This window comes from Pristis pectinata, chromosome 15, assembly GCF_009764475.1.
Source record: "Pristis pectinata isolate sPriPec2 chromosome 15, sPriPec2.1.pri, whole genome shotgun sequence".
Lineage (NCBI taxonomy): Eukaryota > Metazoa > Chordata > Chondrichthyes > Rhinopristiformes > Pristidae > Pristis > Pristis pectinata.
In genome coordinates this window covers 13,336,740-13,352,939 of record NC_067419.1, presented here as the reverse complement: position 1 = coordinate 13,352,939, position 16,200 = coordinate 13,336,740, and the positions used below count along the sequence as shown (strand labels likewise).

At 36.0% G+C, this 16,200-nt stretch overlaps 1 protein-coding gene across 1 annotated transcript in view; it reads right to left on the bottom strand.

Annotated features, from left to right (window-relative positions):
- Positions 1–653: 653 nt before the first annotated feature.
- wasla (WASP like actin nucleation promoting factor a) overlaps positions 654–16,200 on the bottom strand; it is a 47,886-nt gene continuing 32,339 nt past the window's right edge. The window contains exons 6-11 of the mRNA XM_052030336.1: positions 15,259–15,424; positions 13,536–13,578; positions 11,923–12,076; positions 4,053–4,591; positions 3,434–3,536; positions 654–1,840 (exon numbers count right to left, since the gene is read on the bottom strand). Of these exons, the coding sequence (XP_051886296.1) occupies positions 1,779–1,840; positions 3,434–3,536; positions 4,053–4,591; positions 11,923–12,076; positions 13,536–13,578; positions 15,259–15,424 (1,067 nt within the window). The 3' untranslated portion in view covers positions 654–1,778. The remainder of the gene's footprint in view (positions 1,841–3,433; positions 3,537–4,052; positions 4,592–11,922; positions 12,077–13,535; positions 13,579–15,258; positions 15,425–16,200) is intronic.

The window sequence follows — 16,200 nt, the reverse complement described above, 5'->3', positions numbered from 1 at the left end:
TGTGTCAGGAGAGTGAGACTCTCCAGAAGATCTGCTGTGTAAAGAAAGACTTCTATATCTCCCAGTTACAGCTTCCGTGTGGCTGAGTTTAGTCAGTCACAAGAAGATGTACTATGCTCTGCACCATGGAAAGAAAGGAGCAATCATCAAGTAATAAGTTCTCTCTCTCTCTGGTAGAATGATTTGATGTGTATTTTTAATACAGAAAATTTTTAATTATGTTGTAACAGTTAAGAAACCTGGATGTTATTTAAGGCTTTATGAATGTTTCAATCACAGTTAACTTTTAAGAAAGTGAGACAAAATAAAGGAAAATAACAAAGATTCTAGTTTCTGAATGTTCTGCTCACGGAGAAGTAAAACATAGTTGACAGAATGAAGAGGCATTTCAATGGAAATTGTTTTGGTTTCCAGAACTGAAGAGAATCATAAATGAATGCTTGCCAGCAGTTCCAGAAATTAAGACAGCAAATAAATCGACTGCATGCACTATCCAAGAACAAATGGAGGAAACACAGCAGGCATCGCAAGAGAAAAGCCATTGGTGGTGAAAATAATGAGCTCAAAGTCAACAGCTAGATAAAAGACAGCAATAACACAGTATCAGTGATCAATATACCCTCACCGTCATAATAAATCTGAAAAGACGTATGTAGATTTTGGTAATTTAAAATATTTATTTTAGGTATACTTTTCAGTTAAAAGTTTCATTCCATAATTGTAATTTGTATTGAGTTTACTCTTTGATTTTGATGCAAGGTCATCAAAAAGGTCTATAACGTAAAGATATTGATGTCGACATTCATTATTACAAGAGTCCACTTCCAAATAGTCCCAAAATTGCAGTTTAACAAGCATTAAGCACAGCCCTTTATGAATATTAAACAAATTCCTAATCACAGCCTTCATCCTCAGAAAACTGATCCTTAGACTATTTTCCACTCACCCATATGCTGCTATATATGCACTGTGTATGATTAGAAGAAATGCTTTTACTTAGCATTTTAAGGGATAAACTTTCTTCCCACAAATGTGTTTAGTGTTTTCATAAGAGAGCTCAGATTCCTATTTGAAACATAACCTAATTTCCAAACATGGAAGCAGCCAGGAATATAAACATTTACCCAATGTAATAGAGATAAAAGGGGATTTCAACTGAAAAAATAGTTGGCAGAACTGTATTGCTGAAAATAGTATAAGACATTCATCACAGATACGTTGGTTACATCTTTGTATTGAATCCTTCAAGATAATGTATTACTGAATAGTAAAACACAAATGAGTTGCCCGTAAGCTGTGCATTCTTGCAGTGAGTTACTTCAGGAGGATGCAAAGTTCTGCTAGCTTCAGCAACAACAAAGCATTGAAGGATCCAAACAGAATAGCCATATTTAAGAAGTTGATAGTGCTATGTGGTTTTAATAAGTGTTGCTTCTTCTTAGGTACAGAAAATGCAGGGTTTGAAAAAATAGTGTTACTATTCTGGCTTTTAACAAGCATAATTAAAGTTCAATTCAACTGTATTCCATCACCCAATTTCTTTTGTTGCTGGAATGAACACATATATATGTAGTTCCTTACATGTCCCAACACCATCTTGCATAGGGTGTAGCTTTACCACAATACTTTATCAAATGAATTATTAAATGAGGTATTGCACAGATTATGAAAAAGAGCAAAAGGCAACAAAAATATACAGCAAAATCTGCAAAACATTTACAGGACAATTTTACAGGAAATCAGAAAGACAGGAAGGATTATAGTCTTGCTAGGAAAAACTAATCTTCCCATTCATCATCATCATCAAAATCTTCCTCTTCATCTTCATCCTCATCTTCATCTGAAAATATATTATTGCAATTAGTTTAGACAGTGAATAACATGACATATTTCAAGATATTTCATTTTACTTTTTCATTTATGCAGCATCTTGAACAGAGGCAAAACTCAGCGTGCTTTCTATCCATAATAAGAAAGAACAATTATTGAGACAGGTGGAGTAATTGGGCTGTGACCAAAAGCCTGGTCAAAGATGATTTAAGAGGAGGATATTTGAGGCAGGGAAGGCTTTATCCTTCCAAAATATGGACCCAGAAAGCTGGAAGCATGTGTGCCAATGGCAAGAGGGGAGGAGTAAAAAAGATGGAGACTCCAGAAAGTGATAGGGTGGTGGAGTTTAAGAAAGGGTGTGGTGCAACCATGAAAGGGTTCAGTAATGGGATAAAAATTAAAATGTGAAATATTGGTTTCCAGTCTCCCAGAATGATTCTGTAAAAACAGGAATGATGGTATATGACAAAAGTTAAGATGATCATAAGTCCATGAAGGGTAGAGATAGAAAAGAATTGATCATGTAACTGGGATTAGAGTTGACAAGATGCGAATTGGCAGAAGGGTTGAGGAGGACAACATTACTTCAGTTGAAGTAATTTCTGCTGCAGAGAATATGGGATCAGAAAAAGACTGACACTACAAGTTTGAGCAAGACTAATGCCCTGGCTGAACTCTAAGGTAGGATTAGGTGATTTCTGGAAAAGTTTATGAAAAATAGAAAGAATTTTTTTGTTCTCCTCCGGTTGATTGCCAAAGATAGAGTTGATAGACCCAAAAGAAGAGCATAAAAATGGTCAATATTTGACACCATTGAGGTAGAGCACGAGGAATTGCATAGTGGACAGAATGATCATACAAATTGTCCTGACCAATTTTTGTTTTGGGACACTGAATTAATTCAATGGTGAGGGCAAGAAGAATTCAGATTGAGATTGACAACTTGGATGGACAATGGAATGTCTTTGGGCAGAGCCCACAGGTCCTAAGGAAGAACATGTTAGGATGGGGCTGTGGACAACGTGATTTTAAATGGAAGTTAACAGTAAACAGTGTTCATTGTTTAAAAGAGAAAGGACCAGAGCAAGGCAAAGTAAAAGGCATGATTTAGTGATTAATGCCATACTGCATTTGAGTATTTTGGCTGCAGTACTTGGTGACACACTTAGCCAGAAAGACTTCAATAAAGAACAAGGTATCACCACCTAAGAATCAAGTTTCAGGCAAAGCCAGGTCACCCATTGAACTCCATTGCTCAATCTATTAACCAGATGGCTGTGTAAGCATTGGCATATTCATCCCTCCACCTCTCTGCAACTCTGCAGTAACAGTATTCTTTGCTAGTTTACAGGTTGGGCTTTGCACCTCAGACTGCTGCTGTAAAATATTGCTAGATGATTAATGAAATATTAACCAGACATTTGTGAAACTTTGTTAATCTAAAAGACTTTTTTGTTATTAGACTGCATTAATAAAGCATTACTTTTCATAGTAACAGCGATCACTACCTTAGCTATTGTACAATGGATGTTTAGTTTTAAAATTAGTGTTTAAAAGTCAGTCTTCATTGGAGATGATAATCCTGACTATTTAAAAATCCTACCTGAAGAGTGAATGGCTTTACTCCTTTTCTGCATCACCTCCATCAACGCTCCTACAATCCCTGCTGTAGGCGTTGAAGGAGAAGAAGAATCCTGGTCATTTACCTACAAAAGGAAAGGATGCAACATTTGCTGAAGTCTAAAATATGAAATACTTTGCACTTCTGTTTAAACAGTTACTTGCAAACTGGGATGACCTGCAATTGAAGTCCCAACAGCACTTTTTGTGAATTGTGCGAATCTTTGACCTAAATATTATGTTCGCAATTAGTAGCAAAAATAAACACATTTTTACAAGTTCCAATTTTCATCAGTCTCAATTGAGCAAGCTCACCATCATTAATTTTTTACAGCATTATCAAACCACACCCAAAGTTACCTTGAAACAGAAAAACGTTAGGTTTTAAGATTCAAATGAACATGAGGGCCTGTCAAAAATGCAGGTTTTATGAAACATCCCCTCAAGCCCGATTCAGCCATTTAAAATAAACACTGCTGCAAAACATTTCAGTTGTTTTTAAGTTCTATTAACAATGCCTTATAAAGATTTGTTTTATACATGTACTTTTCAAATAATAATGCAGTCACAATTTTGATTGATCACACAGAATATTTACTTACAGTCTTGAGTTGTATACCCTGTCGTATTTGGTCTAACAGTGCATCTCTGCCCGAGCAAGACACTGGTCGATTGCTCTGCTCAACTTTCTTTAACTGAGTGCCTTCTCTGATTTGATCCAGAAGAGCAGACTTGCTTCCAGTAGATGAAGGACCAACATCACTCTCGAGCATTGCAGGGAGTGGAGGGGGGCCAGGTGGTGGAGGCGGCGGTGGAGGTGGTGGTGGTGGACCAGAAGCTCCTGGACCTCCAGGTGCAGGATGCGGTGGAGGTGGTGGTGGTGGGGGACCTGATGGTACTGGTGGAGGTGGTGGATATAATCTACTGGGAGGTGGTGGTGGTGGTGGTGGTGCTCCTACCCCTGGCCTCGAAGGTGGAGGAGGTGGGGGAGCTGCAGATGGAGCAACCGATGGGGCTCTTGAAGGGGGTGGAGGAGGTGGTGCACCTCTGCCACGAACTGGTGGTGGTGGAGGGGGTCCTGAACTATGTGGAGGAGGGGGTGGTGGTGGCCCCCCTCTGGAAGGAGGCGGCGGTGGTGGGGCTGAAACAAACCAAGAAAATTGTAAGTATTCATTGAATCACACTGGAGCACAGTTACCAGCAAGGAAACGAAGAACACTGTGGACACCTCATTGTTAACAATACTTAAAACTAATTTAATTATGTCTTGAATTTTTAAAAAATATACATTTTGAGTGAAAAAGTATCCTCATCTTCCACTCTATGCTTCAAAGTCAATAGACTATTCCCTATAGTTCCCAACACCTCTACCAGAAACATCTTCCCACTTGTCCTCTCAGGGAGTGTAGGAAGCACTTGTGGTACCCCGGTTTACTCTCAATCAACCACTAACACTCCTTATAGAAACTTAAGAGTACAAAAAGGCTGCACATCCCAACAGGTTCATGCTGGCTAAGAGCAGGAACCTGTCAGACTGGTACCACTTCTCTGCTCTCAGCCCATATCCTGGGTTAATATACATCAAGTACTCTCCAGATACTTCAAATATACTGAGGGTTTCTGCTTTCACTTCTCTTTCAGGATGTCATGTGAAAGTTTCTCCACAACTCCTCCAATCCTCTTCACAACCTGAAATCTATGCATCTTAATTCATGAGTACTAATGCAAATAAGTTGCTCTTATTCATTATCAAGGCTTATGATATTTTTATGCAAGTCCATGCAATCTACCCTCAGCCTCCTTTGTTCTAAAGACAGCCTAGCTAATCGAGCCTCCTAACTAAACTTCTCCAGCCCTGACAACATTCTTGTAAATACCCTCCAGGCACACTAGTACTATAACATCCTTCTTGTACAATAGTGAGCACAGCTGCATTCTAGGCTTGGTGTAACTGATGTTTCATCCAACCTTCGCATGCCTATTCTTTAATGCTTTAGCCAAGGTAGCCTTAACCACCTTATCATAACTATTTTGCTACCTTCAGGCAGCTCCAGACATTTATCTTCCAGTCTCTCCGTTTCTTTAAACATCTGTGTTCTACCACGTTTTCTCTTGCCTTGTTTGCTATTCCACATTACATTTGCTATTTACCAATTACTTTGATGTCTCCCCCAAGCAACAAGATTTTCCTTCTGTATCATCTGTAAACTTTAGTCACTGACATTAACCTCCAAAAAGAAACCACCACTAAGCACTGCAGAAGGCCTTACAAGCACCCACTGCTCATTAACTTCTGCTTCCTGCCACTGTGCTGGTTCTGCATAAAACTTGCTGCTCTCCCTTGAATCTGATGGGCTTTCACATTTGTAAACACCTGGTACCAATTTCTCCAGCCTTTCACCCTGTCACAGGCCTTCCTTCTTTCTCCGCATCTTAAAACTTGATTTACCATAGCTTTTCAAATTCCAATGAGGTCACTGAATTGAAACATGGTTAATATTTTGGTGCCTGATCCGTTGAGATTTCCCAGCACTGTTTTTATTTGCAGCATTTTGCTTGGATACCAGGATTATTTTTAAAATTAAAATCAATGTGTACCTACTGAAGTAATAAAGGAGCTCTTGTCCCCAGAAACCACCATTTGCAAAGGACAACATGCTTTGGGATTTCCTGAAGTTACTACCAACTTCACAGCAAAATGAGATTTAGTGAGCATACAGCACACCATGCAGCTCTATTTAGAATTCTAGCAAATAGTGGTAACAAGCACAAAGTCAATTCACAGCCCTGCTTGTTAACGCCACAAAGCATAAAACCCTAATTTGAGATATTTCTACTAAACCATATTGAAAAATTAACATTCATATTGTTTAGTTATAGGATGCTTAACTTTAAGTTATAGCACAAAACAATGTTAAGGGCGTGGCAGACTACATCAGCACCCTGTTAGAAATCTGCTAGTGGATAAGGATCAGAGAGAGAGAGAATGCACACACTTGGCACATGAGTAACTTTTTTTTAAATTGAAATGCATTAAAATCATTTAAAATGTGACGATGCCTAACAACAAGCTTATTGATCGATTAAAATACAAAGTGCCTCTGTGCCATCCATTACGCAAATCAAACTCCCAGGCAATTTGCATTAAATAACATACTTATCAGATCCAATGTGATAGGATTTGAAAGTTTGGCAAATCTTATGCATCAAAAGAATTTAATCTTGTTTTCTGATGACAAAAACGTTTCTTGTCGTCCTTCAGTTTCTGCTGTGCAAGGGCTCAGGATCTGCACAACAGCCTAGTTCTCTTTATCGCATGTATTTTTTTTCAAAGAAACTTATTAAGGAATGCGAGTGTAAATAATGGATTTAATCCAATTGCAATTGGATCGCTTTTTTAAAAATAATCTATTAAATTTATGCGAATCATTGCCAACAATATCCTCTGGGTGGGAAAGAAATCCTACCTGGGATATTCCATTCCTACTGTTAAAACAAATCTGTATACAGTTTTAAGTGTTGATAGAATGTAGACACTGTTGACTATTAGCAATAAACACTCCAGAACAGACATTTTTAATGGAGGAAACCTGACAAAAGGAGCACAGGAAAAGCAGTGAAACATGAAAATACTACCTTTAACTGGACCTTGTTTATTTATTAAATGATACAATTGAGAAAATATTTGATTTGCCTTGCTATGTTCCATATTACCAAGATTGTCAAACTAATAAAAACACTGTACATATTTACAGAGTGAAATGTACAACAACAAAGTAAGTAAGTTGTAGCAGAGGGTGCTATATCTCCTGACTCAAATAAAGTAATCCGCTTCAGAGAGAAATCCTAGGAGTCCACTTATTATTCTGTTCTCACAATTAAAGTCAGTGATCTTGTGGCCATGCAGGTTGAAATTAGAAGGTATTAATAAGGCCACGTTCCAAGTAGGAACCAACAAATTAGACGTCCAAAGGGGTATGGCAATTTGGATATAACATCCATGCAAGTCGTGGAAAATAAATGAAAAAGATGCACAAGCCTCCTAAACCAAAGATATTGGCCAAACTGCTGATTACATGCACTAGAACGAAACTAAGCATTCAACAAAACTCAAAATATAATGAACTTTGCACAAAGAACAGGCCTAGTCAGGTAACAATTTGAAAACCAATATCAAAGATAATAATCTGCACAATGGAAGTTTTTCTTAAATAGAGTCTCAACCAACCAAAAGAAAATCTAGAAACTAACAAATTGTAAGTCTTAGTTCAGAATGTGATCCCTGTGGATCCTATACATAGTACCAAATATTGTCTTTGCTCCTTGACAGGATCAATGTGAACTAGTACTTATGAGACAATGGAGGAAAGGAAACAAGGGAATGCAATCAAATAAATCTTGTTTCATTTACAAATTATGCTTTACTTCAACCTGAAGTTGACAGGATAGAAGGACAACTGAAGGGCTTAATCCCGAGTTGTGCAGTATCATCACATTCTGCCTACTGCAGTATTTTGAAACAAGACTTTACTCCAGAAGGAAATGTACCCAATCCACGACCAACCAGAAGTCATTCTACACCCAGGACTATTTCTGTAATCTTTATCTTTGCATTGGAGCAAGTTGTTCCTATAGAGATGTAGTTGCAATAAATTCAGCTACATCAGCAAAATTAACTAAAGGGCAGAATTCACTCAGTTTCAGTTGTGTACATGTGCCTAATGCATTTTAATACAGAATTCCCAAAAGGATCGCTGCAAAGAAGATTTGGTTTCTTGAATGGTGGTCCAATACCTATTTAAATTAGGTAAGCAGGTAGTACTCGAAATTCCTGGGAATGGGAAGAATAAAAACCAAACAAGAATTCCACAGAAAATTATGAAAATTGCAAAATCCACATGAATTTTGAACTGGTGTATAAATCACAGGCTATTATTTTGAGGCTGATAGCCAAAGCTGTTTTCCTATATTTTTAATCAGTATATCGAGAACATATATAAACAACAAGAAAACAATTTCTAAAAGGTGCACACAAAAGGCTAACTCTCAATAAACAGGGCATTGATAAGTCACGAGTTCAAGATAATTACTACATTATGGGAGGGGTGGGGGGAGGAGGAAGAATGTGGACTTCTGGCAAAATCACAAGATTTAGCATTTAAGTGTAATAAGTATGGAAAGCAGGAATCTTCAAAATCAACTTTAATTGTTAGGGCATTCCTTTCACACGGTATTATGCTTTGATCTATGCAATGTTTCTGAATGGAAACTGCATGCAAGTACATACTTCGGTCAATTACCTACCATACCACTGTGGTGAACCTATAAAATTAAAGGGAAAAGATACAACTTATGTTGTGCTAAGAGTAACTAGAAGCAGGTATTCAAGGGAATGTCAAAGAGCTGGTATCCAGAACAGAGAAGGAAATTATAGCATCATTCTTCATTACATTTTTCTGAAACTAGAATTATAGACTAGAGAGTGGCATGAGACACCCTTGCAAAATGAAATGAAGCACATTTCAACAAAGGGTGTGGTAAAAACTCCAGGCCTGCACATACACTGATCCTTAACATGGAAGGTGTACATGAAGACAAATACTAAAATATTGAGATTTATAAAAGTGCTCTAACTTTAAAGGTTATTGCATTTATACATAGCACATTGTTCCAAATAGAAAAACCCTTGAAGAGACTGTGGGTCAAAGACAGAACATTATAACTTCAATTCTCTAACCTATGCAGGATGCTCATCACTTGGAGGATATAAAACACCTGCACACAATTTGGACACTCTGTTAAAAGGAGAATATTACAGCTATAGTAAAGCTACAACAAATGTTCATTTTCCTCCATAGATGCTGCCTGACCTGCTGCATTCTTCCAGCATTTCGTGCATGTTTCAACAAATATTCATTAATGTGAAGAAAGATTTGAGAAGAGCTAGCCTTTTCATTAGAACAGATGAGGTGTCATTCAGAATTGTTAAAAGTATACTTCTACTGGATGGCTAATCAGTAACCAGTAATCAGATGTATAAACTTGGTTCTAAAGAGCAAAGGTAGATGTTACAGCAATTCATTTCCTTATTTAGAGAGAAGATTAAAAATATCCCATGGAGAAAAAAAAGAGTGGAATATTTTGTCATAAACCACCATTGATTCAGATAGCAGCTTAAAGGAAGGTACATTAAAAAAAGCAATGAATAAACAGGAAAGCAGATTAAATTACGCTTTGCATTTGGAGAAAAACAATGATACAGATAAAGGGACAATTGTTCTGTTTTTAATGTAACATTTTGAATTTGCAATGGGGTTAGTATTGATTGGGATTAGAAGTAGCATGTTCAGGAGTGTATTTTAGAATGCATTCAATACAGTTTCCTACATTGGTATGGTTGTACACTGACAAAGAGAAAATGAAGGAGGCAAATAACTAATGTTGACATTGGAAAACAATTGAGAAATACAAATCACAGCATAATTAAACTCATGCGGTATAAAAGCTTAAGAATAAAGGCAAGGTGCTAGAGTGGAAAAAGGCATAATCCACTAAGGCAATTAGGAATTTGGCTCAAACTAACTGGGTGGTAAAGTTAGTGAACAGAACCAGGGAAAACTTGGAAATCTGAGCTGAACTAGAGTATAAATGACAAGGCAAAAAGGTGCAAAATGAATAGATTGCAAGATTAGTGAAGGTTAAAACTAAGCAGAAACACAAATTATGTGATGAAAGTATGATTAATAATCTATATTAAAAATGTTATGTCAGCATATGTTCAATCATTTTTTTTTCCCTATGGCAACTTTCTACTTCTAATGGGAATTACTTACATTTACCTGTTCAATTATTCTCACACTATACTTGGTCCTGAGTGCAGTGTCATGGGCAACAAACTATCACGAAAGATAAATAATATAAAGTGCAATGGATAAAAGATTAAAAACGTAATTAGCAAATATCAAAAGAAATAGGGTAGCTTTTGTAAGCATAAATAATTAAGGATTACTTGCAGACAGTGAAAATCTATTTGCTGAGAATAAAAACATGGCAAGATAAATTAAATATTTTGCATTTCAAGGAGAGATGTGAGAAAAATGATACAGATAGATTAAAGTTGGTGCAGAAAAGCAATTGCTTCCATAATTGAAAGCTCAATGAGAGTGGAATGCATGAATAGTTCAACCCTCCTTAGATATGGAAAACATACCAGAGGCTTGTAGGATAGATTGTAGGATCAGAGGTTATGTACCTCATTAATCAACAATGGCTCCAGTTAGGCGTCCAACTATCTGGACCTCCAACACCTGAGGACAGCTTGTTACTTTGAACTTCAAAACTCAATTTGTGCCAGTTCCCTTCAACTAAGGTCCGTGCACTAACTCATCAGGTTTGATTCACAGCAAGGCAACATCTTATTTCTAGAAATTGGTCTTCAAATCCTTTCATGGGCTTGCCCTTGCCTTTTGCTGCAACTCCTCCAGCCGCGTAACTCTGTGCTCTTCCAATTCTGGTCTCTTGTGCATCCAAGGTTAATCATTCCACCATTGTCAACTGTTTTTACTGTTCTAACAAGTTTGTCACTCTTTTAACATACCGACTAAAAACAATCTCCAATTAAGTTTCTGGTCACCCATCCTATTACCTCTTGGGGCTCAGAAACAGAGGTTAGTCTTTCTAGGAACTCCAATAGGATGGTGCACTACATTATGAGTGCTACATAAAGACATCATTACCAGGGTGAAAGTGTTTAAAGAAATTTATGTATAGCATTTAATAAATTGTAAAGATGGCTAAGAATATCACAAAGAATTGTAGAAGGGTTAATAGGCTGGACAAAAAAGTAGCAGAGGTGATTTAATACTGATCAGATGATATATTCTGGGTGGGAAGGAAGGAAATGTAGTTTAAAATTCGAAGTGAAAGGCACTTAAACACAGATGAAGAAAGATGATAAAAATAAGCACAGTGTACAGATGCAAAGAAATAATAATAAATTTACAAGCAGCAATTTTTTGGCCACACGTTACCATTTTCATTTCAGTACACTATAAAAAAGGAATTAGAGTGTTAAAATATACAGGGTGGATTCACCAAAGATGGAGATCTAGTTATTAGGAGCAAATAGAAATTTTAGGATTATTTTCACTGAAGCATTAAAAGCTGTCAATATTTATAATGAATAGTTTAAAATGATGAAGAAACAATTTCCTGTCTTTAATAAGAGAGAAGGGATAATTTTTTCCAAGGTGTTATAAATTGAAGATGAATTGGAAGAAATTACTTGATCATCTTGCCCCCAAAAAATGCAAGGGTCACAATATTATTGAAATCAAAAGATTATACTGTAAAAAATGAAATTTCAATTCAAAGAATAAACTACTGTTTTGGGTTTCAACACTGTTGACTAATTTCAATGTCAAGCAAAGTTTTAATTCTGAAAAGCACAGATAAATGTGAAAATTAACTTACCCTGTCGACGCAGCTCATTTTTCACAGCTTCAACTCCTCCCTTTTTCTCAATAAAATCATATATAATTTTTGATGTTTCTTTGTCCTTCAGCTGTGACTCAGAAATACCACACATGTCAAACAGATGTTTTAATTCTGGATCCAGATTATTCAGCTGTAAGTAAAACCAACATAAATATTTAAGCATCAGTTAAAGTTGATTCAACAAAAACCACAAAGTAAAATACATTAAGTGTCCCAATGAAGGCTGTATCTGAACACTTGCTATGTAGATAAAGGAAGTTCTGGTCAACTACACTGCACAATTATCAAGAAGAATCGCACTCAGTTAGGATTAGGAATCCTCACCCAATTCTTAAATGGGTATTGCAATGTTTTTCCTTTCGTATAAAGTATTCCAATCTAGCAATGTCACTTACCCCCAATCTCATTCTTTACCACTTCTGAGCTTGCATTTCTCAACAATGTTAGCATTCAATCCAAGTATCACACCCTAGATCTGTCTATAATTAGCACTAGGAATAGGACCAGAACAACATATATAGGAAATGAAGTTTTACACAAATCTAATGCTTGATCTTAATTGCAATTTAAAACTGATGAAACAAAGCAATACAGGCTGTCCCCAGTTACAAATGCCTGACTTATGGACATCCATGCACATGGACAAGCTCCCATAATATTTTTAAATTCAGAAGTCCGACATGCATACATATGCTCTTTCCTATGAATGGCAGAATTGGTTTCCCCTCTCTCTCTCCACTTTTAGTAACTGTTCTTTCTTATCACTCTTATGTGCTTTTGATGCCATTCATTACAATGCTGTGGAGATATGGTCAATAAATCAAGTGATTTTTGTGTATTTTCTGACTTGCAGACAAAATCAACTTAGGGACATCTATAAAAACAGAGGCCATTTGTAGCCATGGGATGGCCTGTGTCACTCTGCATCTAGCAATTGGCTAATGAGCATTTGATTCTTGACAATTTTTATTTTGATAGGTATTCATCAGTTACATCAATCTAGCTCCAGTTTGCAGATTTATGATATAATAGTTTATCCAATCTACTTTACAGTTGGAGGTATGTTGACTACATGCGAACAACTGATGTATTTAAACATCCTGTTTGAAGCTACAATTAAGAGCTATCAGCACATATGGTTTTATCTCACAAGTACTCTTCATTTTCTGTAAGATAACTGAGAGGAAATGTTTGTATATCACTCTGAAGCTGCTTAATTCAAATCGAAACCTTGGTCATATACAAAAAAAGACCCTTTTCAACTCTATTGTGAAACTGTAATTAATATCAAACCTTAGCAGAAAGGCCAAATACATGCCATTTAAAAAAAAATCCAAAGGATGACTCTACAATTCCTTCAGGAGACAAGTAACAACAGACCTCATTTTCCAAAACATTTTTCCCCATGTGTATTATTTCATGGAATGAAAGGGATAAAGCACAGTTGCAGCAATATTTAAGTGCATACTGGCAATGAAGCACAAAGCAAATTTATAATACTGAGCTGTTTCTATCTGAATGTATGGTAATACACCTTAGTTATCCAGATATGTCCACTGTTGATCTCAAAATAGACTTTTATTACTTACATCAAAACCTGTGTTTGGGTCCCAGCCAACATGTCCTATATGCCTATAAGTAAAAGATATAGATCTTATTCAACTTTCAATAAAAAAAATTAAAGTTATATTTTAAAAGAGGCCCTTTTAAAGCAGCACTAGTATGATGGAAAGAAATATAGGATAGGAGATGGCTATTAATCTAAATTCAAAAGAGCATAGGATAATTTTCCCTTTAATACTCTGAAACTAGTGACAGGCTAGTACAACAGATAATGGTGTTGCTCCAGTGCATTTTCCGAAGGCTATTCTTCAATTGCTGGTAGCCAAATGAACTGCAGGTAAATACACAAAATCTAATCCAGCTTTCCTGTGGAAATGCTTATATATACAAGCCTCAAGTGCGGACTGATTGGAAAGCATGAGGGAAAAATCAGCTGATATTTTTCCTCCCTGAGGAATAAAAGTTAGTATAGAAGCCATTATGAGAACAGGTAGTTTGAGCAATTCAGATTCAGTAATAATGTGTTAAAAATATTACAGGATTATTTTGTTTTAGTTTCAAAGCAGTCAGACCAAACATAAATTCACAACTTTCTTTTCCTTAAATTCAATGCAATGAATTTTAAAATATAAGTGGTGAGAATGGTTGTGTTCTTATAAAATTTAGAAGATTCACGAGTATCAAGAATTTTACATTTACCTTGTTTAAATGGCTAAAGAAAATAGTTACAAATTCAGTATTAATAGATTTCCCAAAGTTTCATTATGGAAGTAAAACCATGAAATGATTCTTTACACAATGAATTAGGTAAGTTACAAAAAGGGTTTGTTGAGAGTTCCGCACAGATGATTAAGTAACCATGGAATTATGATTTCCTTAGCAACTAAATGCTTTTAGTATAAAGCAGAAAAACAAAACATCGGAGATGCCACAATTTTGTGGTCCTCAACCATTAAGCAGAGAAACCGTAGTCAAAATTACATAAAGAACGATTACAAACCACATAAGAGAGATTTCTATACATCATTTGTTACTTTATTATATTATTAAATTCAAATTCTCTCTTTTAAAGATAATATAAAATGGCACCTTATCGTTCAGGATAGAGATACTTTGCACCAATGTCTAGTGATATAACTGGTGTACATGAAAATGGCATAAATAGAAAGAATTTCAACCAATTAACATGTAGACAGCACAGCTAATTTTGAGTGCTGAAACAGTTAGAGAATGCCAAATTTGAAAGGTAAAAAGTAAAGAAAAACAAGAATCAATTTTTATTTGAAACAATTTATAGTGAGTTGGTGGCTTTATGTACATTTAATTGCAATTATAGTTTAAACTTTAGACATGGTATTCAAAGGAAACCCATCCACAACAATGCAGTTAACAACTTGCAGATATTCCCTCACGTTTATGCAAACCAAGAATTTAAACTTCGGAAATGCACTTTCACTGTTTTTTTTAAACTACCAACAAGATGCTCACATGTATTTAATGTGCTGCAAACATTTTGCAAGTAGAAAAACTGAGGTAGGAATGGAGAACTATACAAACCAAACAGCTCAGTGTGTGAATCACAAAACCCCTTGCAGTTTCATAAGTCTGAGACTTTCAGTCAGAAAAGCATTAGATTTTACTGATTAACCATTAGTTCACATAAAACCATTGAAAAAAAAGTTGAGATTAACATGCAGAAAGGAATTTTAAAAGGTCATTTGTTTGTACTGAACCATCAAAAACGCTTACTGGAAGTTACTTGGTGTGCCAATGTCCGCCTTAGTCAATTTCTTCTTTTTACCTTTTGCTTTCTTCTTATCTTTGGCATATACAAAATTGTTAACTTGTGCATTATATCGAACATTGGTAATTTCTGGATTCTTAATGTCAACTGTAGCCATAGGAAGAGAAGGCCCTAAGAAAAAATAAGACATAAATTACTCATTTGCTCACTAATTCCTGGTTTCCTATGCCCATACTTCCTTCTTTGACTAAGAGTCCACTGACAATTTAAATAAATAGTTCTTCTTGTACTTTAATTTTTCTTTCTGAGTGATCTTTATACTCAGTTCTCGTGTCTTGATTTACCATCTGAACCATAGTGCCTTGGCTTGTCCTTCTTAGAAGGCTGTAATATGGTTTACCGAATGATGAAATGCTGCTCCTCAAGCTTACGTCAAGATACTCTTAAAAAGTACAGGACAGAGGTCAGACTGCAAGTGGGACAAGAAATAAAGTAACAGGGGATCAGAAGATCAAGATAACATTTATGGATTGAAAGAAGGTCTTCCCCAACATGGTTACCCAATCTGTGCATGAGCTCCTTAATGTAAGGAAGACTACTGTGAGATGTTCAGTACATTAAATTATTATTTTAATTGGTAATCTGTAAGGACTGTGACAGTGGAAAAGGAGGTAGTAAAAGGGTAGCAGTTGCTTGCACAGGATGGTGCCAAAAGGGAGCTCATCAATAACTAATCTCCCTACATATCACCATTTTAACTCTATAAAGGCAAAATCCGTTTTATCAGAACTATTTTTTAAATAAGCCAAGCATTTAAGTGCTTTTACTTTTTGGTATCTTCTGTAACTAATACAACATTGAAGACTCAAACTCAGTACGTCCTTCAAAAATTGTTTCCCAGTACAATCAACCAACTTGCACGTGAAATTTCTTCACAATTGGTAAAT